Here is a 27,578-nt window from a genome sequence, read left to right on the forward strand (position 1 = left end):
GATCCATGCCTGCTACACAGTGGGCACTGAACCCTGGGGTCAAGTTCAGGGTCAGTCTCAGGCTGGGGCTCTAGACCAGGCTCAGCTACCCTGCCCCTCCCTGCCATGCCCCCCAACTCCCCGTCCCCTAGAACATCTGGCAAATGGGCAGAATTTGATAGGGGCCTGGGGGAGAACCTTGAGTGATGGAGGTGAGTCGGCCGGGTTCAGACCCGACTGATCAGGGTCCACCAGAGGAGGGAGGCCTGGGTTCAGGTGCCCCTCCCCTGATGCCTCTTCCCCCAGGTCCCTCCAGACGTGATGGTGCGGCCGTGGCTGTCCTGCCTCTTGCTTCCTGCCCTCGTGGTGTCTGGTGGGTATCTCCCCTCTCCCACCAGGGAAGCACTAACCTGGGGATCCTCAGTAGAACCCTCCAGAAGGGTGGGATGCTGCTTCATCAGCAAGCACTCAGCTCCTATGGCCCAGCCCCGGGCTTGGCTGCTCTGGGGAGGCCTGGAGAGGAATCCAGTCCTGGGCCGGTGAGCTGGACTGAAAGTTGGCCAGTGGGACTGGTGTGGGCTCCCACAGGGGCAGATGGGGGTCAGTCTTTATGGAGGTGTCCAGATGTTCCAACACTCTGTGTCCCTACAGTGGCAGCCAACCTGGCCCCAACATTCCTGACCAACATGTCATCAGTGAACCTGCCCGAGGACCTACCAGTGGGTGAGTAACTGTCCCTGTGCCCAGACTGCACCAAATACTTACCCACAAGAGGGCCCCAGGGTCTCCTCTGTGGGCTTGTTTGCCATCCCTGCAGCTCCATGGCTCGTCATGGGGCAAAGGTGGCCTGAAGGAAGTTTGTTCCAGAAGTTTGTTTTCTCCTTTGCAGCCTTTGGGTCGAGGGCCCTCACACAGCATCAAATAATCAAGACTCACCCCAAGAGAATATTCCTCCCATTTCCCATCTCTTTCAGTCTTTCTGATTTCCCAACGGAGACAGTATCCATTTGGTATCATTATTTCTCTTCTACCTCTCTCACTCGCTCATCTCTCTTCCTCCTCTGCTATTTTTTTTTCAGACAGAAAGAGAGCAGGCTTTAGGCTCAGAGCCTTTCATGCACACATCTCACCAGAAATTGATACTTTTGCTGTCTTCGTTTGTAGAGTTACCTTCGCTCTATGGCGAGTGAGATGAGTTTTCTATGTACAGTAGCCATCTAGTTTGCTTTTAAAATAAATGTATTTACATGAAACAGTAAGTCAGTTAAAAGGAGGGTCATAAACAATGAGACGTGGGTGTGGTAATGATCTTGGCAGTGTACAGGAGTGAATGATGTTCATGAAACATTGTTTTGGATGAAGCCACAGGGACTGGATGCCAAATTCCCAGCAGGCAGGATGGGGGTTGAAGAAACTGAAATGATAGATGACTGTATTCATTGGGATACAGGGTCAGCTGCGCATAACAGACCCCAAATAACAGAGCTGTAAACAAGGTCAAAGTTTCCTATTCTCTTACATAGTCATCTAGAGCAGTGAGCCCAGGGCTGTCAGAGGCTCTGTTCCATCAGGCAGTTCCGTGCCCTATGCTTCTGGCATCAGGGACCCTCCTTCCATTTCCAGGTTCTGCCTCCCCTAGGGCCTGACCCTCATCCACATGGTCCCAGATGGCTCATGTCATGCCCTGTTCCAGTGAGAGCTGGAGGCAAGAAAGGGCCAAGAGGGCTCATTTCTTTCTCCTAAGGACAGGGCTCCAGATTTTACACATGTTACTTCTGCTCACATCTCATTAGCCAGAACTTAGCCACATGCCCTAGCTGCAAGGGAACTGGAGAAATGAGGTCTTTATTTTATTTAGCCATGTGCACAGCTCAAAATCTGGGGTTCTGTTAGTCTGAGAGAAAGGGGGCTGTGAATACTGGGGGACAAGTTACAGTCTTTGTTGCAGTGTCAGAATTGGGACCCCAAATATCTAAATCTACTAGATGAGGCAAGAGACTGCATCAAAGGTGAAATCCAAAGTCTGGCTTGGAATCCAGAAACCCAGGTCTAGGTACATGAAGAAAGGGTGGGCGATGGGCTTCAGAGCCATGAAAGCCACATCCATTTGGATGTGGTTGCCAGGACAGCAAAGTCTACTAAGGGTTATATTAATAAAGGTTTAGATCCCAGGATGAGGGAGGTGATAGTCTCATTACATTCTGAGTTGGCACAATCCTCCCTGGAGGACTGGGCTGAGGTCAAACTATTTGATATCTGTGAATACAACAGAGAAGTAGTATATACACGTTAATGATACTTTATGTATATTTTCATAGCTGTTTGGTCGTGGATAAACACACACACACCTCCAAACAAATGTCACAAACGTATGTAACCCAAATGTCCTCAAGATCTCCATTCTCTTGGGTGACCCTTTAATGTCAGGTCTGATCTCAGCCAGACCAAATGAGGGTCTTTTCTTTGATAACCACAGGGCCCCTCTCTGGGCTTTCTTAAGCTGAAGAGCAATTTCTTCCTTTCTGAGATGAATTGTATGGCTCTCTTGGGATGAGAAAGCATTTTCAGTCACGTTTTTAAAAAATGTTGTTTAGACCTTTTATTTTGAGGTATAATATATATACAGGGAAGCACACCGACCCCCTCTCTGCCCTTCTAGTCACTCCCCGTCCTTTCTCTCCTGCAGAAGACCTGTTTTCTTGACACTCACACTGTATAATAGTTTAGTTTTGTCAGGCAGACTTTTTAAAATGCGTCAAATTTGAGTTTAAAGACAGAGACCTAATATATGTCTTTTATTTCTGTAGCTTTTATTGATTTATTTGTTACAGTTAATTCTTTTTCAGACAGACTTTAAAAAAAGCTTTTTCTCCCTGATCCTTCTTTCTGTGTCCATGAACACATGTGTACAGAGAAGGATTTACACATCCCCACTCACTTCCCATATTTCCTTGGGTATAAGGGCCATATCAGTTTACATTTTGACATTTTTGAATCAGGATGTGTCTTATATTTGAGATAGTCAGTTAACAGAGTGACTCCCCACCCCAGCAGTCATTAAATTGACAGTGTGTCTCACAACAGAGGAAACATACTGTAGATACTAACAGCTTTCTAGCCCGATGGTCTACCTGGAGGAGGGGGCCTGGGTGGGAAGGGACCAAGCTTTCTAAGGGGTTTCTGGAGGAGCCAGAACTATTTGATCAAAGAAGAGCAGACTCCAGATGTGCTGTCCAGACTGTCCCTGAAAGGCTGTCGTGGGCAAGGGTGGGGGCAGGCTGGTTCTCTGAGACCCTCAGGCTGGGTGCTTGGCCCCACCACCATGTCACTGTTATGGCACTTTTGCTTTTGTAGGCCTCTCCCTCTAGAAAAATACATTAAAAATATACTTTAATATACTGCATTGGCATAAAGGCAAATATCCTGAGGGCTAGATTACAATCATTTATTCCTTTTGATTTTTTTTTTACTGTTTGAAAAAATGAGGTATAATTGACATACAATATTATATTAGTTCCAGGTGTACAATGATCACCACAATAAGTCTAGTTAACATATGTTACCACACATAGTTACAGATGGCTTTTTTTTTTTTCTGCGGTACGCGGGCCTCTCACTGTTGTGGCCTCTCCCGTTGCGGAGCACAGGCTCCGGACGTGCAGGCTCAGCGGCCATGGCTCACGGGCCCAGCCGCTCCGCGGAATGTGGGATCTTCCCGGACCGGGGCACGAACCTGTGTCAGCAGGCAGACTCTCAACCACTGCACCACCAGGGAAGCCCACAGATGGCTTTTTTTTTTCCCTTGGGATGAGAGCTTTTAAGACCTAACTCTTAAAATTTTCAAATACCCAATACTGTATTATTAAGTCTAGTCACCATGCTGTACATTATATCCCCAGGACTTATTTATTTTATAACTGGATTTGTGTACCTTTTGACCCTCTTCACCCATTTCTCAGTCCCCCGCACCCCACCTCTGGCAACCACCAATCTTCTCTGTATCTACGAGCTTGGTTTTTTGTTTTTAGATCCCTCATGTAAGTGAGATCATACAGTATTTGTTTTCCTTTGACTTATTTCTCTTAGCAGAATTCCCTCTAGGTCCATCCATGTTGTTACAAATGGCAAGATTTCATTCTTTTTTTAAGGCTGAAAATATTCCACTGTACATGTATATCACATCTTCTTTACCCATTCATCCATTGATAGACATTTAGGTTGTTTCCATGTCTTGGACCTTCTAATTTTAAAAGAAGCTTTGACATTCTTGTGGGCCTCATGGGCAGCTTGGCCAGGCCAGCATTGAACTAGGTGATCGTGGACCCTGTGCATTCCCTGTCCCGTCTGCAGGTGCTGAGGTCTTCTGGCTGATAGCTCAGGACCAGGAAAATGACCCTCTGACCTATGAGATTAGTGGCTCCTATGCCTACTTCTTTAGTGTCACCCGGAATACTGGGGAAGTGAAGCTGGCCAAACTTCTGGACTATGAGGTAAAGGGAAGCAACCTGAGAAGGTCTCGTGCAGGATTGGGGAGGTAGGGAGGGCTCTGGTGGGCACCCGAACAGGACTTACCTTGGTTCCCTTCTCTCTGCCCACTGCAGACACTCGACTGGTTTTCCATCTACATCTCTGTGAGCGACGGTCACAACAACCCAGTGAGTCAGAAGTGGGGAGGGAAGGGAGGTCCAGGGATCAGAGGGCAGGGGACTGAGGGCCCACTGCTAATTGCCCATGGCAAATAAGCAGAGAGAGCCCCAGCTAACAAAAAATGAATTGAATGTTTATTTTTATCGAAATTATACTTCTCCATTTTTCATCATACAATATTAACCAAGATTTTAGTATTTATTATAATTTACATTAATTATACAAATATATGGTTTATCTTCTGTGTATTTTGTATATCTATTGTATATCATTAACTACATTATTATTTTTTTAAAGATTTATGTATTATTTTTTATTTATTTTATTTACTTTTGACTGCATTGGGTGTTAGTTGCAGTATGCAGGATCTTCGTTGAGGCACGCGAGCTATTCGTTGTGGTGTGTGGGCTTCTCTCTAGTTGTGGCGCATGGGATCCAGAGCACATGGGCGCTATAGTTTGCAGCAGTCAGGCTCTAGTTGAGGCATGAACTCAGTAGTTGTGGCGCATGGGCTTAGTTGCCCCGTGGCATGTGGGATCTTAGTTTCCTGACCAGGGATTCAACCCGTGTCCCCTGCGTTGTAAGGCAGATTCTTTACCACTGGACCACCAGGGAAGTCCCAATTACATTATTAACTTGTATTAATATACTTATTAACAAAAAAACAAGTGCCAAATACCTCCCTACCCTCTCTCCACTGAGGTCATCACTTTCAACCCCTTTGGCTGATGGGTTGGTCTCAGTGTTCATGTTTCTCAATAACACACTTATACAGCTGCGTCTTGTGTCTGTGAAAGTTGGGGGTTTTGTCTTTATAACCTATTCCCCAAACCCTATCCATTAAAAAAAATCATTTTAATGACTTGAATATTCATAAATACTTTCTCTTTGTAAACATTTAAAAAAGTGCAGATAAAGCTCAAGTCCCCTTGGGCAACCCTTCCCAGCCCACTCCCACCTGAAGTGTCCGCCATCACCGTGTTCTTTTCTATCCATCGCTAAACACTGGCATGCCTATATGCATCCACGGAAGAAAGATGATAGTTTTGGGTGCATTTTCTGAAATCCAAGTGAGATCCTACTGCATATATGGTCTTGAACTGCCTTGTCGACTCAACAATCAGCTTTGGAAGACTTCCCTGGTGGTCCAGTGGCTAAGACTCTGTTTTTCCACTACAGGGAGCCCGGGTTCGACCCCTGGTCAGGGACGTTCCGCATGCCGCGGGGTGCGGCCAAAAAACAACAATTGGCTTTGGGGTCCCTTCTGTGTCTGCACATGAGTCTTCTGTTTCCTGTATGTCTATACCCCAGTGTGGGGACTATAAGCACCACGGTGCTTAGCTGGTCTCCTCAACACTTAGGTTGTTCACAGCTTCATGCTATGGCTAACAAAGCTAAAAGAAACATTCTTGTAATAGGACATTTTAGATTTTTTTTAATGACCTAATGATTTCCACAACATACTCTCCAAATAGTTCAGTAAATCTGTGGAGAGAAAAACTAAATAAGGGGTAAATCTGGATGAAGTGTATCAGGAATTCTTTGTACTGTACTTGCAACTTTTCTGGAGTTTGAAATGGTATCAAATAAACACGGAGGGGAGAGGGGGAAGCTGGGGCAAAGTGAGAGTAGCATCAACATGTATACACTACCAAATGTGACATAGATAGCTAGTGGGAAACTGCTGCACAGCACAGGGAGATCAGCTCGGTGCTTTGCGACGACCTAGAGGGGTGGGATAGGGAGGGTGGGAGGGAGGCTCAAGAGAGAGGGGATATGGGGATATATGTCTGCATATGGCTGATTCACTTTGTTGTACAACAGAAACTAACACAGCATTGTGAAGCAATTATACTTCAATAAAGATGTATAAAAAAAAAGTCACCCCAGACACCACCTAATTGTCCTCCTGAGAAGCTATACCAACTTGCACTCCCATCCTGATGCTCCTGACTTTGTTTTCTCAAGCTCCCACGTTTTCTGGGCTCACCTGGGCTTTCTCACTTGCAGGTGCAGAAGCAAATGAAGGTGATCGTGGAGGACAGAAATGACAACGTACCCATTTTCCAGAACACAGACTTCTCCACCAGAATCAGTGAGGTAACATCTGCCTTAATGGGGTGTGTGTGTAGGATGCAGACATCCCACAAATGTGCTTAGAGTGGGAAGGACCAGAGATAGCCAGCAGGGCATCCAAGATTGGGAAGTGCACCTCCTAGAAAGGGCAGCTGCAGGAACCAAATTCAGGGGGTTGCGTGTAACCCCATGTACCATAGTTACAGCAACGTTTTGCAGTCTATCAGACTGGATTGGAATGCTTTAAGTTATGATAGTCAGAGGTGGTGGGGGGGAAGGAGTTGATTTTCTCATGTTTCTTTAAAAATTTAACAGTATATCTGACCTTAGGCATGGCTGGATCCAGGTACTCAAGCCATGTCATCAAGAAGAGATTTCTCTCCACCTAGCGGCTCTGCTTCTCTTGTTGCCACCATCCTGGGGTGGGGCGAGCAGTTCTCCCTTATGGTGATAAAAGTGTCTCCCAGCATCTCCAGGCTCACATCCCACCGGCTTTGCAATTGCAACACAGACTGTCTCTTTCTCAGTGGTCCCAGCCAAACCCCCAGGACTGACTCTCATTGGCCCATTTTGGGTCAGGTGCCCATCAGTTGAGGAGTATGGAATGCTCCAGTTGTCTAGGTCTGCATCATGTGCTTTCCCCTCCAGCAAGAGGAGCAGCCCCACTTGAACTGCATAGGCAGGGAGGAGGTTTCCCAGTGGTCCCAGGGCAGCAAACACAACACCACTCCTGAATCTTCATTACCACGTGGCTTCAAAGTCCTGACAGGTGTGGGTCCCCCTCCCCCAGGCCAGACCTAAGGCTGGTGAGGTTCAAACAGCCCTTCACCAGGCTCTGATTTGAGTGCCTACTGTGTGTCTGGCACTGTCCTTGGTGCTGAGGGTATCCAGTGAAGACAGACTTGGTCGCCACCTTTGCAGCTCACATTGTAGTAAAGAGCACAGACAACAAAACATTTAATCAACAAAGCATTAAACAAACAAGATTATTTCAGATGGTGATGAGCTCTATGAAGAGCATAAAACATGACTGGGGAGGGGCCTGCTTTAAGGTGAGCCAGTCAGGAAAATCTTCTCTGGGTAGATGACATCCAAGCAGAACTAAATGTTGAGGAGCCAGCATGGGCTGCTCTAGGAAAAGGATAGTCCAGGCAGGGAACAGCAGCTGCAAAGCCTCTGAGGTGGGAATCAGCCTGGAGTGCTGTAGGCATAGCCAGGAAGCTGGTGTGTGTGGGGGGAGGAGGCTGAGGAGGAGGTGAGGTCAGAGAAGTGGGAAGTGGCCTGACCCTGGAGGGCCATGTAGGCAGTCTGGACAGTATTCTGGGCAGAATGGGGGAACCACTTGTTGGTTTTGAGCACGAGACTGATGTGGCCTGGTTCAGGATTTTTAAAGATCTTTTTGGCCACCGTGAAGAAATAGTGAGGGTGTAGACAGGTCCTAGAGGAAAAGCCTCCCAAAAGAACCTTCCAGCTCTGCGGGGTGCTGTGTGGAACCTATTGCTGGAGGCTACAGAGAACACACAGGGCTGTTTAAGCAGGGGAGTGGCACAGCCTGAGCTCTGGAATGATCACTCATGGTGGTTCTGAGGGGCGCTGCAAATCAGAAGCCAGCTCAGGTTTCAGGGAGGCTGTGTGGGGGGAGGAGAAGGGGGAACTCTGCTCCCTGCCTCCATCCAGACGCCCCCAGACGCCCAGCCCAGGTGGGAAGGAAAGGGGGACATCTGTGGAATGCTGGGTTTCAGGTTCTGGAAGGTCCATCGCTATCCCCGTGGTACAGTTGGAGGCACTGAGACTCCAGGAGGGGGCATGATGTGCTTGGGCATGGAGATGTGTTGGAGCTCAGAGGTGACAAAACCCTTGTTACAGACCCTGCCGGTTGGCTCCCTGATCTTCTCTGTGCTGGCCACGGACAGAGACACGGGGTCCGGAGGCGCCGTGGTGTACTCCATAGTGAAGGTAAGTGTGTGCGGGTCCACGTGGGAGTGTGGGCGCCACGTCTCCTCATGGCCACCAGGGGGCAGCATCTCCCACACAACCTGCAGGGACCTTCGGAGCAGGGGCTCTGCGACGGCCCGGCCCTGGTCCCCACGCCTTCCTCTGGCCCCCTCTGGACTTTATTTGGCCCAGCCGCCTAAGGAGGGTGCCTGCTGCAGACCGGACCCTCCTTCCCACCCTCTCGCCTGGGGCACTGTCTGTATCTTTGCCCGGTTAGCGTCACACCACCTGATGGCTGCGGCAATCCTGGCTTCAAAGAAGAGGGAATCAAGGCTCAGAGAGGTCCAGGGTCTTGTCCAAGGTCACACAGACAATGACGGGTGTGACCCCAGTTCTCACGAAGACACATTGGCTAGCCACGGCCCCCATCACTGAGCGCCCACTACGTGCCTGGAACCTACCTTAGCTCACTTGACCCTGTTTTCGTCCCACTGAGGCGATATCTAGCCCATTTCCCAGGCTCAGAGAGGTTAAGTGACCTGGTGAGGTTGAGAGCAGAGCCAGGATTCGACCCCAGGTCTCTCAGAGCAGGTCCTGGGGGCAGGGCCGTCCTGGGGAGCCTGGCCTGACTGTGCACTGCCTCAGGTCATCCCTAGCACGGACAGCAGTGAGTACCTCTTTGGGATCCTGCCCAACGGCTCCATCATCCTCAACGGCAGCCTCAGCTACAACAACAAGAGTGCCTTCTATCAGCTGGAGCTGAAGGCCTGTGTGAGTGCGGGCGCAGGCGGGGTCGGGGGCGTCGAGACCCGAAGCCCCGGCTTCACGGAGACCCATCTCCCGGCAGGACTCGGGCGACAATTACAACAGCATCGCCGTCCAGTGCTCCTCGCCTGTCTTCGTGTCCATCTCTGTAATCGACCAGCCAGACCTGGACCCCCAGTTTGTCAGGGAGTTTTACTCGGCCTCTGTGGCTGAGGATGCACCCCAGGTGTGCCAAGGAACTGGAGGGGTCTGGGTGGAGACAAGAGGTGGGGAAAGGGTCTGGCCACTGACCACACCTTCTTGCAGGGAACCTCGGTGCTGAAGGTGGAGGCCATGGATGGCGACAGAGGCATCAATGACCCTGTGATCTACAGCATCTCCAGTGAGAATGAGGTGTCCCCAGGCTGGGGCTGAGGCAAGGGAAGGGGTGGGGGCTCCGTCAGAGCCACTGGAAGCAGCTGCTCCTGCTGCCTTTTCCCAGACTCCACAAGGCCTGGCTGGTTCGACATTGGGCCAGACGGGGTGATCAGGGTCAACGGTTCCCTGGACAGAGAGCAGCTGCTGGAGGAAGATGAGGAGGTGCAGGTGCAGGTCACGGTGAGTGAGAGGGCCACTGCCCACTTTGTACTCTGACTTTCTAAACTCTGACCTTTGATCTCAGCTCTCTCTGAATGCTAGTTTTCTGACCTCTGCCTCTCGGCCTCTGCTGTGCTCTCAGGCCACCGAGATGCACCCCAACGTCTATGGGCAGGAGGCCAAGGTGAGCATATGGGTCACGCTGAGAGTGACAGACGTCAATGACCACAAACCTGAGTTTTACAACTGCAGGCTCCCAGCCTGCACCTTCACCCCGCAAGAGGCTCAAGTCAACTTCACTGGCTACGTGGACGAGCACGCCTCCACCCGCATCCCCATCGATGACCTAACCATGGTGGTCTACGACCCAGACAAGGCAGGGGCACCCAGACCATGCGCGGCATGGGTGGAAGTGATGGTTGGGAGATCGCTGGGGGAGGGAAGTGGCGAGTGACCAGCAGAGTGTGGTACCACAGTGCTCGGCGGGGCAGCGGGTAGTGGGCAACAGTGGTGCTGACCATGAGTGGTGGTTGGAGTTGATGGGTGACATTTGGAACTGCTGAGTGATGTTGAGCTGGCTGCTAGTCTTGTGTTCAGGGTGGCGCTGCGTGGTGGGGAACAGAAAGGCAGCACTGAGTGGAGGTTGGTCCTGGATGCTGGGTAATGTTGAGTGGAATGTAATTTTTGGCGGTGTTGAGTAGAGGGGGTAGTGATGTGTGGATGGTGAAGTTGTGGGGTGCTGGGATAGTACTGGGTATTGGGGGATGTGGGCAGTTTTGAGCACAGTGTGGTCTGGGTGGGTGTCAAGTTGGAGGGTATTCCTAGGTGGAGGTTGATACTGAGTGGTGGGTGATTTGGGTAGTATTGAATGCTGAATAACTATGGATGGTGTTTGGTAGTATTTGGTGATAATGAGTTGGTACAAAATGTCGACTGGAGGGTGATATTGGGTAGTGGTGGATGGGTGGGTGTGTTGAGATGGTGGTTGGCCTGACTGGAGAGGGGTGTGGAGTAGAAGGGGTGTGGATAATGGACCGATGTTGGACATTGATGATGTTTGGTGGTGGTATGGGTGGTGGAGGGTGGTGCATGGTGGCTGGTATGGAAGACTCAAAGGAAGTGAGGGGTGTGTGTCCAGGCGCTGCAGCCCAGGCTGGGGCCTCGGGTAGGTCTTCTTCTGTTGAGCCCACATTGACAGGGACTAGTGACCAGTCTACCCTCCTGGGACCTGTGGCCAGGGATTGGGAGAAAGATGCAGGTGGGTACATTGCAGGAGTGGGGTCCCTAATATACAGCCCACGTCTACAGGGCGGCAACGGCACCTTCCTTCTATCCCTGGGGGGCCCTAATGTTGAAGCCTTCAGCGTCTCCCCGGAGCGGGCGGCGGGCTCAGTGGATGTGCAGGTGCTGGTGAGAGCACCGTCGCTGGTGGACTATGAGACACAAACGGTGATGCTGGTGCAGGTGAGGGGTGCTCTGGGGCACCACGGAGAGCGGGCCATGGGGTGCTCCAGTCCCAATGCCACTGCCTCTTCCCCTGTCCTCAGGTTGTGGCCACTGACTCGGTCAGCAGAAGCTCCTCGGTAGCCTTGGTGACCATCCACCTTAGAGAGATTAATGATCACAGACCCACATTCCCCCACAACCTGTACAACCTCAGTGTCTTCGAGCACAGTGCGGTCGGCTATGTGGTCACCAACAGCATCCGAGTGAGTGATGGGGGACAGGGCTGGGCAGGGCTGGGAGAGATGTGGAGATTGGCCGGCCTGGGGCCGTGGCCCTGCTGGAGCCCCTGTATCATCTGATGTCAGTGGGGGCCAGCAGGTGTGTATGCGCGTGCGCATGTATGTGATGTCTATGTGTCAGTCTGAGCGTGTCGGGGGTTTCTCCCTTTGGGTCAGGAAGCAGGACGGCCCTGTCCTCATCAATTGCACGGTTGACAGTGCGGGTATGGCTTCTGCTCAGTGTCCCATTATCTCTCTCTCTCTCTGCCTCACAGGCCTCCGACCCAGACACGGGCGAGGGGGGCCGCATCACCTACAGCCTGCTTCCGGGGAATGGGTAAGTTACCTGGGTGGGCAGCGGACAGGTGGGCGAGGGGCACCCAGGCTCACCTCTCTGCCTCACAGCAGGGCTGGAGGAGTCAGATAAAATATAGGGTACCCAGTTACATTTCAATTTCAGATAAACGATGAATGGGTTTTTTTTTTTAGTATAAGTAGGTTGCAAATATTCCATGGGATGTCCTAAAATATTTTTCATTGTTTATCTGAAATGCACATGGAAGTGGGCATCCTGTATCTTTATTTGCTCCATCTGGCCACCCTGCACAGGGCGGACATCTTTGCGGTGGATCCAGACTCGGGGACGGTGACGGTGAGAAACAGTGAGCTGCTGGATCGGGAGAAGCAGGCCGAGTACTACCTCACGCTGCTGGCCACGGACGGCGGGAACCTGTCGTCCTCCACCACGCTGCAGATCGTCGTGCTGGACATCAATGACAACAAGCCCGTGGTCAGCGGCTCCTACAACATCTTTGTCCAGGAAGAGGAAGGCAATGTCTCCGTGACCATCCAGGTGCGAGCCGGCCTGTAGCTGATGGGTGGGACGGGCACACGGCACCATGCCTGCCTCTGTAGTCATGCTGGTCCTGGGTTGGAATCTGGGCTCTGCTGTGTAGTCCTGAGAAAGTCACTCAGTCTCTCTGGGCCTCCGTTTCTTCTTTGGAAAGTGAGGACAATCTCAGTACTTATTCCCAGGGTCATAACGGATGTAAAGTGCTCGGCACAAGGCCTAGCACAGAACAAGCCCTCAAAAACATATTGCTCTTTTAAATTCAGGCCACTGCCTTATTCCAAAAAGGATTTGAGGTGGCTTAGATTTAAAAGTGTGATAAAAGAAATAAGGAAAAAGAGAAAATAAAGATGGTATTTTTTTTAAGTGCACAAAGGTAGAAGCCAAACAATTTCTAGGAGTGGGCTGAATACTCAGTTCTGAGCTTCCTCATGGCCAAAGCAAAAATGGAAATGAGATCAGAGGTCAGGTTCACAGAGTCTGTGAGATAAAAACCCACTACTGGCCCCAGAGGAACACTGGAGAGAAGCTTCTCCCCTGATTCTGAGGCCTTCAGAAGCTTCTCCACTGAGTCATCTGTAAGGGGATCTTATGAGAATCGAGAAACCAGGTCCTCAGAATGACAATCACATGGCCATGGAGCCCTCCCATCTTTCTGGGGCTTGTGGTTTCCAGAGTACATTCCCATCCCTGATCTCTTGACAAACTTATGAAGTAGGTGCTCTAATGCTCCCCATTTCACGGAAGGAGAAAACTGAGGCTCAAAGAGGTTAAGTGACTTTTCTGTGGTTATACAGCCAGTCCGTGGCAGTGCTGAAACCTGGGCCTTTCTTCATGCACCTCAGTGCTCCCCACCCTGGTCTGTGAGCTCTTTGGGGCAGGAGCATTTCAGATCTGCTGCCAGAAGCATGGTGCCCAGTGTGAGCCCTGAGAAGTGCTTGGTGAATTAACCGGCCTGAGTTCAGAGTGCCAAGGAATGAACAGAGTTTTTCATTTCATAAACACGATCCCAACAGATCTGAAACAAAAACCTGAAGGTGGCAGTGGGCAGAGAGGAGGAGAAAGAATTGGATCCAAGTGGGACTAGCCCAGCTCTGTATTCAAAGCCATATTTGCTGAGCACCTACTATGCACCAAGCCCTTTGCTGGGCCCTGGGTCCTCCGAGATGAATCCACCATAGTTCCTGCCTTCAGGGAGGGTGGCGGACCATCATCCAAGGGTGTCACTTGTGCTGTACTGAAGGTAGCACAGGGGTTGTGGAGGACCAGGGGAGGCACCAATCGGACCTGGAGTCAAGCAGACAAGGTGTAGAGGGCATTCATGTGCATGTGCAAAGGCCTGGTGGCAGGGAAGAGCATCTTGTGCTCTCCGTGCTGGATCACCCCAAAAGCACACTAAGCATGTGTTCAGGATCTTGGTAGGACAGAAACACACACACACACACACACACACACACACACAGAAACACACACACACATAGATTGGATGAAGAATTTCAGCTATTTAAAAAATACAGCACTGAAGTAGTCATCATGGGAAAATCAAATCTTGTTGGACTTCACACTTATTTATTTATTTGGCCGTGCCGCATGGCTTGTGGGATTTCAGTTCTCCAACCAGGGCTTGAACCCGGGCTACAGCAGTGTAAGCCCAGAATCCTAACCACTAGGCTACCAGGGAATTCCCCCACACTTTTTTTTTTTTTTTTTTTTTTAGTTTATGGCTGCGTTGGGCCTTCACTGCTGCATGCAGGTTTTCTCTGATTGCTTTGAGCTGGGGCTACTCTTCGCTGCGATGCGCGGGCTTCTCACTGCGGTGGCTTCCCTTGCTGCGGAGCACAGGCTCTAGGCGCATGGGCTTCAGTAGTTGTGGCTCGCAGGTTCCAGAGCGCAGGCTCAGTAGTTGTGGCGCACGGGCTTAGTTGCTCCGCGGCCTGTGGGATCTTCCCGGACCGGGGCTCGTACCCGTGTCCCCTGCATTGGCAGGCGGATTCTTAACCACTGCGCCACCAGGGAAGCCCCCCCAACACACTTATTTTTGTTTGTTTATTTTAAACTTCGACTGTCTATATTATACTGCCCCCACTCCTCCCTCCCCACTAGAATATCAGCTCCATAAGGGAACTGTCTTGATCATGGCTCTATTCCCAGTACCTAGAACAGGGGTGGGCATGTGATAGGTAAACAGTTGTGGGATGAATGAATGACCTCAATGTTTCAGACCTCAGAAGCTCTTGAAAGCTGTTGGTCTGGCCCTCTCAGATGCGAGACTGAGACTGGGAGATTGGGGAGCATCCCTCTAGCTTCAGGCCCAGTTACTGCCCTCATGGGCCAGCGCTGGAGGGGGAGTCCAGACTGCAGGGCAGGGGCTGGGGCCGGGGAGCACCTGATGGCTGACGTCCCAACCCTGCTTACCTGCACAGGCTCACGACGATGACCACCCAGGCACCAACCACAGCCTTCTACACTTCAGCCTGCTGAGCAGTCCCTACAGCCACAACTTCTCAGTGGACCCCGACAAAGGGATCCTCAGAAACCTGGGGCCCTTGGACCGAGAGGCCATCAACACCACCCTGGGGGGCCGCATCGTGCTGACCGTGCGCGTGTCTGATTGTGGAGAGCCTGCCCTCTGGACTGACGTCAATGTCACCGTCACTGTGGAGGTAAGGTCTGGCTCAGCCGGGGACAGGGTCCAGGATGAGCCCTGTACTGGGGACTCCTGAGCAGATGGCCAGCTCCCTGTCCTCCCAACTCAAGACACATTTCTGCCCTTTGCAGTGCAGTGGGTAAAAGAGTTCTGGAACCAAGCTGATGGGTCAGAATCCTGGCTCATTTGTTGTGTGGTCTTAGGCAATCGCTCAACTTCCCTGTGTTCTCAAGTTCCTCATCTGTAAAATGGGGCTGAAAATAACATAAAACGAGTTTAAAAATGGAAAGTGTTTCAAAGAATGCCCGGCCCAGAGAATACACTCAGTGTACACCTGGTCCTGCAAGGGAGGGATTGGTTAGCACCATTTTATTGATCAAGGGACTAAGGCACACAGAGGTCCAGTAGCCTGCCTCGGGTCACAGAATGGGGTTTTGAATCCAGTCTGTCTGGTTCTAAGGCTGCCACTGGGTCACAGGCACCTTCCTCTACAATGTCCACAATGTGGTTGGTGCCCCCTCGGGTTGTGCAGTGCAAAACCTGCACCACCCCACACAGCAGCCCTGTTTCCCACTGGGTTGGGATGTGCCGCTTTCCCACAAGGATCAGAATGAGACCTCAGGGAAAATAGAGAAACAGAAGTCAGATGAGGACTTTCCAGCTGTCCTTGGGGTGGAAGTAGGCCGCAGAGAAGGAAGAAAGCAAAATTGCATTTCCTGAGCGAGAAGGGTCCTTTCACACCCATGAGCTCTGTGAGTAGGGAGGACCACTCCACTCTGCAGATGAAGATGAAGTCACATGTGAGGAAGAGGTGGAGCTGGACTGAACTCAGAGCTGTGCTCCTAGCCCCTCCTGTGAGTTAGGACGACCTTGAGAATGCAGTTGGCCGTGTGCACGGAGGCAGTAATGCCATCTCTGGGAAATCGCCCTCAGAGATTACATCTGGGGGCTTCCCTGGTGGCGCAGTGGTTGAGAGTCCGCCTGCCGATGCAGGGGACACGAGTTCGTGCCCCGGTCCGGGAAGATCCCACGTGCCGCAGAGCGGCTGGGCCCGTGAGCCATGGCCGCTGAGCCTGTGCGTCCGGAGCCTGTGCTCCGCAAGGGGAGAGGCCACAACAGTGAGAGGCCCGCGTAACAAAAAAAAAAAGAAATTACATCTGGTTAAGGGGGAGAGGGCTCAGTTTTCAAAGATGTTCGCTCTACCATTATTTAGAAAAAGCTGAAAGCAAAAGCAGAGACCTCTGTGCCATCCTGGGGAAGGACTGGGAAAGCCAAGGCCGCCCAGCACGCACCAGCATCAGGGGAGGAAGCACAGGCGGAGTTGGCCTGATGCTGTGACAACGGGCAGCACTCTGTCTGGGCGGGGTGACCGGGGCTGGAGAGGGAAGGCGAGAACAGAACACAGCGGGCGTCTCAGGACAGGACCAGGTCAAGTCCTGGCAGGTGCCCCCAGCCCAGCCCCACCTGAGCACAGAGTGAGTGTCTTGGGGTCGACCGAGGGCAGGAGGGACAGGAGAAAGGAGGGGACCAGGGAAATCTTGGGCCTTTGTGGGATCATGGTGGTATTGGAGCCAACCCAATAAATCCGAGAGATGGGGAATCAAGCTGGGCCAGACAGGGACACAGGTGGGGACTCAGAACTATCCGTCCTAAGAGCAGGGTCTAAGACGGCTCTGAGTGGTGCACAGGGAAACAGAGCGTACACCAAACTTCAGAGTACCGCCACAGACCTCTGAGCCCCAGGGGTGGGGTCTGGGTGAGTTCTGTCCGCTTGAAGCCTGTTTCATCATCTAGGAAGTGGGCAGTGCTGTCTGAGGAGACCTGGACAGAGAGTCTGGGCCTCGGGCCAGGGGAAGTATTGGCTTCTCAGACTGGCTCTGGGGAGGCTGAACCTGGGGTCTCCTGAGTTTCCTGGGCTCAGAACTGCCTCTGTCTGCAGGACATCAATGATAATCTGCCCATCTTCAACCAGTCCAGCTATTCCTTCTCAGTGAGGGAGAGGGACCCAGGTAAGTCCTCCCGCGGCCAGGCTATACAACCCCTTTGAGGGCAGGCCTGAAGCCCCCAAGGGGGGTGAGGACAGAGGATGCCCCCAGTGGCCGGGTCAGGGGTCCCTCCACACTCCGCCCCTCATTCACAGGAGTGCTGGTGGGCGTGGTGGAGGCCTGGGATGCAGACCAGACGGAAGCCAACAACCGCATCAGCTTTAGCCTATCAGGGGGCGGTGCCAACAACTTCTTGCTCCGAGGCTTGGTGCTGGGGTCTGGGTGGGCAGAGGGCCACCTCTGGCTGCCCTTGGACATGAGCCTGGACTATGAGACACAGGACTTCTTCAATCTGACAGTGAGTGCTGAGAGCCCAGACCCCCAGGGGCGTGACGCCACAGCAAAAGTCCTCGTGAATGTGGAGGACGTGAATGACGTGCCACCCACCCTGGACTCAACCTCGCTCCGGGGCATCCGTGTGGCTGAGAATGGCTCGCAGCACGGTATAGTGGCTGAGGTGGTGGCCCAGGACAGGGACACCATGTCCCAGTTGGAGGTACAGCTTGTGAACGTCATCTGTACCAAGGCCGGGGTCGACGTGGGCAGTCTGTGCCATGGCTGGTTCTCTGTGCTGGCCAACGGCTCTGTGTTCATCAGTCAGAGTGAGGTCATCGACTATGAGACCTGTGACCTGGTCACGCTGGTTGTGCGGGCCTATGACCTCACAACGGACCCCCGCTTCCAGGCCTACAGTGACAATGGTGAGGCAGCCTGGCCTGCAGGGCACAGCAGGCTGTAACATAGGGGCTGTGGGAAACAACTGGCACCTGCAAGGTCTGGGTTCAAATTGTGGCTCCAGCCCTTACCAGCTGTGCCACTGGGAAAGTCATGACACCTCCCCAAGCTTTAGTAGCCCCATCTGTCAAGTGGAGCTGGGTAGTAGGTTGGCTGCGAAGATTAAAGGAGAATATATACGTAAAGCATTTCGTGCAGTGTTTGGCACGTAGTAAGCACTTAATTAATGCTATTATGTTGTGAGGCAGCGTAAAAGAAAGCACATTTCAGAGCCAGATGTGCACTCAGATCCCACCTCTGACACCAAGTAGCAATAACAATCATATTAACAGCGAGCATATACTGAATCCTTACGACAGCCAAGAGCTATGCCAGACACCTTGCAAGCATTTCTTCATTTTATTCCCACACAATCCATGTGGTAGGTGGTCCTTATCCAATTTTATAGATGAGGAAACTGAGGCACAGGGTGGGCAGTTCAATAATCTAGATTACACAGCTAGTAAGTGTCAGAATAATGTTGTGGTCAGGTGGAACATACCTGGTTGGGCTCAATCCTGGCTCACTGCTCTTGCTGTGTGACTTTGGACAAGTTGCTTATCCTCTCTGAGGTCTGGGGAGGATTCTCCCTCCTATGAAGGCCAGAGGAGACTGAGTCAGCATCCTGAGTCAGGAGCAGGGGAGGGCACTGAGCATGGGAGATGCATGGGAGGGAGGCTGCTAGGAGCAAGACTGAGGACCAGACTTTCTGGGTCAGGTCTTTGCTTAGATACCAAGGCCAGCCAACATTTCCCCCCTAGGAAGCCTCCCCATCACCATCGAGGATGTGAATGACAATGCACCCTACTTTCTGCCTGAGAATAAGACTTTTGGTAAGCAGCAAGCCCCTCCCTCCACACTCACACTGTACTCTGCCAGGACTACCTTTGGGCAACTCCCACAGATGCTCCTCAGACCCCAGGTGTGCCCTTAGAAAGGGAAGAAGGCCTCCAACCCTGCCTCTCAGGGTTTCAACAGGAGGGGAGACCTGAGTTTTCACCCCAGCTCTGTCCCAACTCACATCTGACCCTGGGCCAGGCCCTCCTTCTCTGGGCCTCAGTTTTCCCATCTGCACGATGGGAGGTGGAGGACCTGCTAACTAACGGCTTAGGGGTAGTTGTAATGGGGGTCTCTGGTGGTGGAGAGGTTAAGGGCAGGTTTGGTGGGATGAGCCCTGAGCTGGGCTTACGGTCAGCACTTGGCCAAGTGGGCACTGGCCCTGACCCCACTGACCTCTTCCTGTTCACACCTGTAGTGATCATCCCAGAACTTGTGATACCCAACCAGCAGGTGGCTTCTGTCCAGGTAAGTCCTTGGCTCCAAACTTTGTCATTCACATTAGCTCCAGGAGACACAGGGCCTAGGCCTTTAGGTGCTTCAGTTGCCCCAAAATGTTTTAACACTAGAAAGAAAATCTATTGGCTCCAACATATGAAAAGAAAACCTCAGAATGGAAATGAACACCTGCTTAATTGATATGATTAAACTCCATTAACTGTTAAATGTAGTATTCATAAACATTTCATGACCGTAAAAATCACTTGCAGTGGTTTTCTCACTACACCAGAATTCTGGAGTAATTCAGAGAAACCATAGTAACTGTAAATTAAACAAGTTCCTCGTATTAAATAATTTTCAGAGCAAAATTGTAAAAATACTTTCAATTTTTATGGCATTGTATGTGTTTATTAGAGGGTGGCAGCTATACCATGCAGGGCAGCGGGTAGTGTGGCCTCCCATACAGCCCTGGCGCCTGGGCCTGGCTGGGCCTCTTACTGAGCTGGGGAGCTGCCACACCTTTCCGGAACTCACTTTCCCTCCTGGACAAGGAGCTGTCAGTTCTTTGCAGTAACTCCTTAGGGTTAAGAGACAGGTTATATGTGGGCGCCACGCCCTGCGCTGTTGAAAGGGCACAGGTGTGGAGATGGATGGGTCTGGCCCTCCCCACTTAGAGCTGCGTGTGCCTGTGGGCAGGACGGGGTCTCTCTCAGAACCCCAGCGTTCTCCCATAAAAGGGGGATAGTGATTCTCCCTCTCTAGGTTCTTTCCAGGCTTAAACAGTCAGTTTTCCAGTCTTCAGCCAATTGCATTCCAATGTCATGAGTCTGGCCATGGCTTTGAACAATTTTCTTTAAACTGACTCCTTTTTGAAACATAAACACCAGCTTTGGCCTCATCCTGAAAAGTGATGTCAGTGGACTCACAGCTCTGTGTGTTGGTTATATTCTTCTCTAAAAGGCACTAGAATGAATAAAAGTGCTTGTGCCCTCTCCCCCCATCATTTCGTGGTCCACTAGGGGAATTCGTACTCAGGTTAGCACACACGGAAAGGAGGGATCTAAGGGAAGGTGACTGGCACACAGTAGGTGCCCAGCAAATCTGAGTGTCCCTGAGCTTGTGTGTGTGTGTGGCAGTGGCGGGGGCAGGGGAGAGCAGGATGGGATTTCCACACGGGAGGGACTTTGGGCAATGACCTGTTGAGCTGGGGGGCCAGAAGCAGGGACTTGTTCAAACACTGTTTACAGCATTTGGTCAGTGGCCTGGGGAAGGCTGATAGAGATCATGGGGACAAGCCTCCCAGGCCACCCTAGCCCCAGACTCCTGCTGGGGGTGGAGGGGTGCCTGGCCTGGCCTGGCCCGCAGGTGTTGTTCGCCCTTTCTCCTAGGCCAGAGACAGTGACTCAGGGAACAATGGGGCCATCCTGTTCTCCATCCTCCAAGTGGATTTCATCGCTAAGGATGGGACCATGATCCCTTTCCAGGGCTTCTTCCGTGTCTCCACTTCCTTGGAGGCCAGCGTGTTCATTGGCAACATTGAGTAACTGTGGGCAGCCCCTGGATGGGGTGGGGGGAGCCAAGAAGGGCCTCAGGGCAGTGAGTTCCTCGTCATGGGAAGTGTACCAGGAGGTTCCAAGGAGACTTCAGCTTGGGTTTCCAGACTGAGCTCTGCCCTCCTACCTTCCATAGGCTGGTGACCAACCTTGATTCCACTCTCCAAGGCACTTATCAAGTGACGGTCAAGGCCCAGGACAGGCCTTCTGAGGGTCCTGCCCAGGAAGCCAAAATCACCCTAAATGTGAGTGTCGGGTTCTGCCTGCAGTTCCTAGTGCCCTCTGCCAACCCCTGGGTCCCTTGTGCCTCATCTTCCCCATACCCTCTTTCTGTAGCTCTTCACTGTGGACCAGAGTTACCGTGTGAGGCTGAAGTTCTCCATGAGCAAGGAGGAGGTGGGCGCCAACATGGACGAGATTAAGGCGTAGGTCTGGGGAGCTGGGAGGGGCCTGTGGGGAAGAACATGGCCTGGGAGCCTGGTCCCTGACAGAAACCTGGATGGCATATCTCTCTCTTTTTTTTTTTTTTCGGTACACGGGCCTCTCACTGTTGTGGCCTCTCCCTTTGCGGAGCACAGGCTCTGGACGCGCAGGCCCAGCGGCCATGGCTCACGGGCCCAGCCGCTCCGCGGCACGTGGGATCTTCCCGGACTGGGGCACGAGCCCGCGTCCCCTGCATCGGCAGGCGGACTCTCAACCACTGCGCCACCAGGGAAGCCCTGGATGGCATATCTCTTAACCCTGTCCCTGGCCCACACTTGACCTTGTCCTTGTCTTTGTTTTAAATTAATTTTTATTGGAGTATGGTTGCTTTACAATGTTGTGTTAGCCTCCACTGCACAACAAAATGAATCAGCCATACACATACAGATATCCCCTCCCTTTTGGACTTCTCTCTCATTTAGGTTACCACAGTACATTAGGTAGTGTCCTTGTCTTTGACCCTGTACCTGTACTTGCACTCCCTTTCTGCCTGTCCCCAGAAGCCTATGGTTGCCTGGGCAGAGACAGGCCTAAATAGGGCTGCCATGTACAGTTGCAAAGGCTGTGCATTGCACAAGGGCACTCCTTGCTAAACTGTAAACCCAGTCCCAGAGGAAGGGGCATCCTTGTCTAATTTGCACAGAAGTGCAACTTGCTTAGCCAATGGAGCTGTCCAGAGGAGATGCCCCTCACACAATCCTAATAATTCCACTGGCAGAGCCCTGGCCACAGGCCTGGGCTAAGGCCCCTACCCCAGCCCTCTGTGACACCTGCCCCCTTTGCAGGGCTCTTGTCCAGGCGACCAGGACTACTGTCTACATTGTGAACATTCAGGACACAGAATCCATGGCTCGGTGAGTGCCCACAGAACCGGTGGTTGGGGCAAAGAAGAGAAGACCAGCAGCAGAGGGGCCTGTCTGGTGGTTCTGCGCTGCTGGCTTCACCTCTGTCCCATTCCAGGGCCCGAGGCCGTTCCTACCTCGATGCCTACTTTGTCTTCTCAAATGGGTCAGCCTTGACCCGTGATCAGCTGAGTGTGTGAGTGGGGCTGACCTTGGGGTGGGCAGGAGGGTGAGCAGGAAGCCTGGGGGATGCCAACGTCCCTCGGGCCTGAGCGGGGCTCTGTGGCCAGGACGATCCGGAATGACAAGGACTCCCTGACCGAGCTGCTGCGGCTGGGGCTGGTGATGCTGGTGAGTGTTGGCAGGGTGGAGGTAACAGGGGGGTGAGGAGGGGGGTGTTGACCCTACATCCTCCCCCATCACAATCCTTCTTCTCCAGGACTCCCAGGAGAGCCAGGAGTCAGAGTTGCCAGACACGCTCCGTAACATCATCATAGGATTGGGAGTGGCTTTGCTGCTGGTCATCGTGATCATGACCACGGTCCTTGTGTGTACCCAGAAGAGGTGCTGCTCCCATCACCCCCTGTGTCTCCAACCTCACCTCTCCCACCACCCAAGATATCTGAGGGGTAGAAAGACCTGGGGTTTAGGTGTCAGGTACATCTGTATTCAATCCCCGGTGACCCGTTATGACCTCTTGGGTACGTTAAACTCCCCTCCCCAAGCCTCAGTTTCCTCATTTGCAGAATGGGCATGACACTAGATTCCTCAAAGCATTCAAGGGAACCATGCACATCTCATACCGAGCAAGGTGTCTGGCACATACTATACATTTAATAAATGCTGCTTCTTTTTCCCTTTCCAATTCATATGGAGCCAGTAGCCACATCTGGGTTTGATTCTGGGCTTTGCCACTGGTCAGCTGTGTGGTCTTCAGCAAATCATTTCCCTTCTCTGGTTCTTCCTTGTACCCTCTGTAAGATGGAGCTAACACTCCCATCTGCCAGGGTTGTTGTGAAGTCACACTCTCAGGGCCTGCACTGGGCACACAGTAGGTGTGCAGGGAAAATAGTGATGCCCCCCGCCATGTTCCCCCCAGCTACCACCGGAAACTTCGGGCTATGAAGGCTTCCAAGGAGGCCCGGAAGACAGCGGTGGGGGTGATGCCCCCAGTCTCTGCCATCCCCGGGACTAACGTGTACAACACTGAGCGGTAAGTGGGGGTTGAAGGATGGGTAAGAGGCCCCATGGGGTGGTTGAGGCCCATGGTCGCTTGACTGGGCCTTCTTTCCAGTGCCAATCCCGTGCTGAACCTCCACACCAAGGACCTAGGCTTCGAGTCCCAGTCTTCCTCCAGCGACGTGGACCACATCAGGTGAGCAGTGCTGGTTGGTAGTGGTAGTCATGGTGGTGGTAATGGTGACGGTGACGGTGATGATGGTGATGGCGATGGTGCTGATGGTGATGGTGGTAGTGGTGATGGTGATGGTGGTGGTGATGATGGTGGTGATGGTAATGGTGATGGTGCTGATGGTGATGGTGGTGGTAATGGTGATGGTGGTGATGGTAATGGTGGTGGTGCTGATGGTGATGGTGGTGGGGTGATGGTGGTGGTGGTGGTGATGATGGTGGTGATGGTAATGGTGATGGTGCTGATGGTGATGGTGGTAGTGGTGATGGTGATGGTGGTGGTGATGATGGTGGTGATGGTAATGGTGATGGTGCTGATGGTGATGGTGGTGGGGTGATGGTGGTGGTAATGGTGGTGGTGATGGTGGTGATGGTCACGATCATGGTGGTAGTGGTGATGCTGATGGTGGTGGTGATGATGGTGGTGATGGTAGTGGTGGTGAGGTGGTAGTCGAGGTAGTGATGATGATGGTGGTGATGATGGCAGGGGTAGCTGTTGGCCAGAGACAGGGAGGGCTGGGCCTGCCAACTCTCTGAGCTCCATTATCTCCCTTACAGCCTCAACTCCCTGGATGACAACTCTGTGGATCTGGAAAAGAGCAGGCAGGAAATCAAGGCAAGATGGGGGATGAGTTGGTGCCTGGGGCTTCTGACTTGGGGCTCTTCTCTGAAGGGGTGGGTTTCAGGACAGAGCTCGAGGGACCTCCTGCTGCCATGGGTGTGTCTGCATCTGGCCCTGGGAAGCCCCACGGCTTTGGAATGGGGCCCGATCCTCGCTCCTCTACTCATTAACTGTGACCCTGGGTGGGTGAATTCTTCCCTCTGGTTCTCAGTTTTCTCATCTATAAATGGGGATCAGAACATCAAATATGCAGGACTGCTGTGAGGATGAAATAAGAGTGGGTATAAAAACGATCTGGCATAAAATGAGTGGTCAGGAATCTGGTTCCCTCCCTTTATATCTTTTATATAAAAGCTGGTGGGGCGGGGGGGAGGAGATCCAGAGATGAACATAATGTAGCCAAGGACAAAGGTAGGCTCAGATGAACAACAATACCATCATTTGTTCAATAGGTTAGTTGGTTCAGTTAGACCAAGCATTTGTGCAGCCTGGGCTGCTGACTGGAATCACGTGGGGAGCTCTTTAGACCTGAGGATGCCAGGTCACAGCTCAGAGATTCTGATCAGATGGCTGGGGTGGGCCTGGGCAGGAAGGTGCTGCTAAAGCTTCTGGGGTTCTAATGTGCAGGCAGGAGTGAGAACCACGAAAGTAGGAGAGTAGATCAGAGGGCTGAATGGGGGATGGGACGCCAGAACCAGAAGGAACTACCCTCTCCTTCCCACTCTGAAAACCACCGCTGAGTAGAAGCTCTAAGACCCACTGAACTTTAATAGTCTGCGGTTCTGTGTGTGTGTGTGTGTGCGCGCGCGCACGCGCGTCGGGGTGGATATCCACCCACTATTCACCTTATCCACCCTACTCTGGGTCCTGCCCTCAGCCGGGCCCTGCCCTTCCAGGGGGTCCCTTGCTGTCACTCATGATTCAGGACTTATTTTCCCTTGAGGACCCCTTACTTGGAAAGATTTGGTCAACCAAAACCTCTCGTGGGTGTTAAAATATCAAAATGCTGCCCAGGGACCTGGCTATAACATGGAGGCCTCCAAATGGACCCCCAAGGATGGGGGTCATCGATGGTGGTCCAGGCTTCCAGGCAGTGCAGGAGGCCTCTGGGTGGATGGCTCATCTCTGGTTCAAGATGGTTTGGGGCAAAAACTCCAATAAACGTATCTGGGGGGAACTGAGGCAGAAGGGAACAGTCTTGTGGGCTGGAGCTTGTGACCCAGCAGGTAGGCCCTTTTGGAGGCCAAAGCTCACCCCCAGAGGGGAGTGGAGTCAGAGACCCCAGCAGTGGGGCTGGACCTGTGGGCTGAGGAGGTTCAGGGAGCTCTGAGAGTCTGGAGAGGGAGAGGGGGCCAGGCCGCTAAGTCTTCAAAGCCAAGAAAGAGCCAGTCCTGCAACGGCAGGGGGTTGTTCGGTGTCTGAGAAGCTGCCCGAGGCTCCACCCCAACTCCTGCAGTGGTAGGTGGGCCTTGGGGTCTCTGGGTGGGGAACGCAGGTGGGGCTTCTTTCCACAGATCCCTTGGTGCCCTGACTCACCTAAGACTTCCGTAAATGTTTGTGTGGAAGGTCTGTGAGATCTGAGGGCTCATCCAATCCAAACTTTTCAAGCAACCAAGGCCAGGGAGGGGTGCTGAACTGCCAAAGGTCAGAAAGCTTGCAAGGCCAGGGCAGCCCAGAACCCAGGTATCCTGTCTCCCGGGCCAGGCTGCACACTTCCTGGGCTGTACTGCGCCAACTGCTCCCACTGGGGATCTCTGTAGAGGACTTCGGGAAGCTCAGGCAGAACGTTTAGTCCCTCCTGGGGCCCCTCATATGTTCTACTGTTTACCAGGGACTGGAACAGTCCCAGTCTGGAAAAAGCCCTTAGTGTGCCCTGGGGAGGGTGGAGGTGGTGGAGGCTCTGTCCCCATGGGTGTCTATGTGGTGGAGTAGCTGAGCCTTGGGGCCTGGCTGGTCCACAGAAGGGATTCTTGTGAGGGTGTGAGGGTGTGACATATCACACGGGGAGGGGTAAGAGGAAAGGCAGGAGATGAGAGTGTGTGCCATGATGGCCTGCAGGTGGGACCCTGGGTGTGACATGTCCCTCTGGGGTGGCAGAGGGACCTGCCACACTCAACCAGGAGCAGCACTGAGCCATGGACAGGCTTTAGAGCCAGCAAGACCAGCGGTCCAAACACCTCTCTGTCCCTTCCTGGCCAGAGAGCCCTCCGAGCCTCAATTTCCACATCTGTAAAGTGGGGGACATGATCCCTCCCTCGGGGGTCCTGTGGGTACCTCAGGTGATGGATGGTTGTGCCCAGCACGGTGCCTGCCATGAGGTACAGGTGACAGGAACTGTGCTGGACTGGCTCCTTGGCACAGGACACAGGGCCTGGCATCATTCAGGACTGGGCAGAACACCCAAATGCCACCATGTCCATGGGTGGGCAAAGGCCAGAGTAGACCCCTTAGGCCCTCCCCTTCACCTGAGCCCATCTGTACCACCAGTATCCATGGCCCCCTCTGGGGCAGAGTCAGGAAACTGAGGCCCCAGCCAAGGAGCCATCTGGTCGTGGGCTTGAAGGCCCACCCACTCTCCTAAGGATGGGGGAGATCACCCCATCTTGGCCCTGGCCTCACACCTCCCCACCCTCTTCCCACAGAAGAAGCCCCTGCACAGTCTGATGGGGCCGGATCCAGAGCCCCTGAACAGAGTGCTATCAGGAGTGAAGGCGGGCACACGTGGACAGCAGAAGGAGCTGGCCTTCATCAACACTGGCCTGAACACCACAGACCTGTGATGGGGGCCCTGCCACAGGACCCTGGCCACAGAGCCCCGCATGGGCCCCCACTCTTCTGGGTCACCTCAGAAGAGGCCTTGTTACCCCCAAATTATACCTACCCCTCCCTGAACATAATAATATATCATGTTGCTCCACCCCCGTCTGCTTGTAGCCAATCACAGCTGACAAGAGTTGGGGGAGTATTTTATTACCAATGTATATACTGTGACAGTTTGTAGCCAAAAACCGCGGCTGGAGGGGTGGGACACGGATACTAAGTTGTCACAAGGGACTTGTGGGGCTCACAGCACTGAGGGACGGGGGGCTGGAGAGGGTGGTCTTTCAGGGACTACTGTGGTTGTAGAATGAGCTCTCCATCCTGCCCCCAATACCCAAGACCAGCTGTCACCCAGGCTGTCTGTGAGCCTCTGACTCTGATCCCCGGACCTGTCTGAGCCCTCTCCCCTTTCTGTGACTCAGCTGCGCCCCCAGGGCACTCCTGCAGCTGCCTTTGGCCTGTCTGGGAATTGTGAACCAGTGTCCAGTGGGGGTGGGGATAGGGTTGGGGATTGGGCCAGGTGAGGGGGAGACAGGAACTGGGGACAACTAC

At 52.8% G+C, this 27,578-nt stretch overlaps 1 protein-coding gene across 1 annotated transcript; it reads left to right on the plus strand.

The window, feature by feature from the left end:
* The first annotated feature begins 300 nt into the window (after positions 1-300).
* On the plus strand, positions 301-26,986 carry CDHR2 (cadherin related family member 2). Its single transcript, XM_060092447.1, has 32 exons — positions 301-352; positions 631-702; positions 4,330-4,469; positions 4,581-4,618; positions 6,624-6,726; positions 8,569-8,658; positions 9,283-9,408; positions 9,485-9,628; positions 9,709-9,784; positions 9,884-9,999; positions 10,121-10,354; positions 11,287-11,442; positions 11,526-11,687; positions 11,978-12,039; positions 12,312-12,555; positions 14,976-15,215; positions 17,139-17,208; positions 17,340-17,945; positions 18,780-18,851; positions 19,274-19,323; positions 20,685-20,836; positions 20,986-21,094; positions 21,186-21,274; positions 22,118-22,186; positions 22,293-22,370; positions 22,465-22,525; positions 22,614-22,738; positions 23,274-23,387; positions 23,469-23,549; positions 24,143-24,200; positions 26,233-26,241; positions 26,855-26,986. Exons 1-32 carry the CDS (start codon positions 301-303, stop codon positions 26,984-26,986), a joined length of 3,930 nt encoding a protein of 1,309 aa, XP_059948430.1.
* Positions 26,987-27,578: the final 592 nt, after the last annotated feature.

The sequence above is a fragment of the Mesoplodon densirostris genome, chromosome 3, assembly GCF_025265405.1.
Source record: "Mesoplodon densirostris isolate mMesDen1 chromosome 3, mMesDen1 primary haplotype, whole genome shotgun sequence".
Taxonomy (NCBI): domain Eukaryota; kingdom Metazoa; phylum Chordata; class Mammalia; order Artiodactyla; family Ziphiidae; genus Mesoplodon; species Mesoplodon densirostris.

Bases quoted from the DNA above. Each gene is read 5' to 3' on its own strand.
- CDHR2 (XM_060092447.1), top strand. From the start codon at position 301: ATGGTGCGGCCGTGGCTGTCCTGCCTCTTGCTTCCTGCCCTCGTGGTG. The intron at 17,946-18,779 runs GTGAGGCAGCCT...TTTCCCCCCTAG, and splicing joins CCAGGCCTACAGTGACAATG to GAAGCCTCCCCATCACCATC. The intron at 18,852-19,273 runs GTAAGCAGCAAG...TCACACCTGTAG, and splicing joins GCCTGAGAATAAGACTTTTG to TGATCATCCCAGAACTTGTG.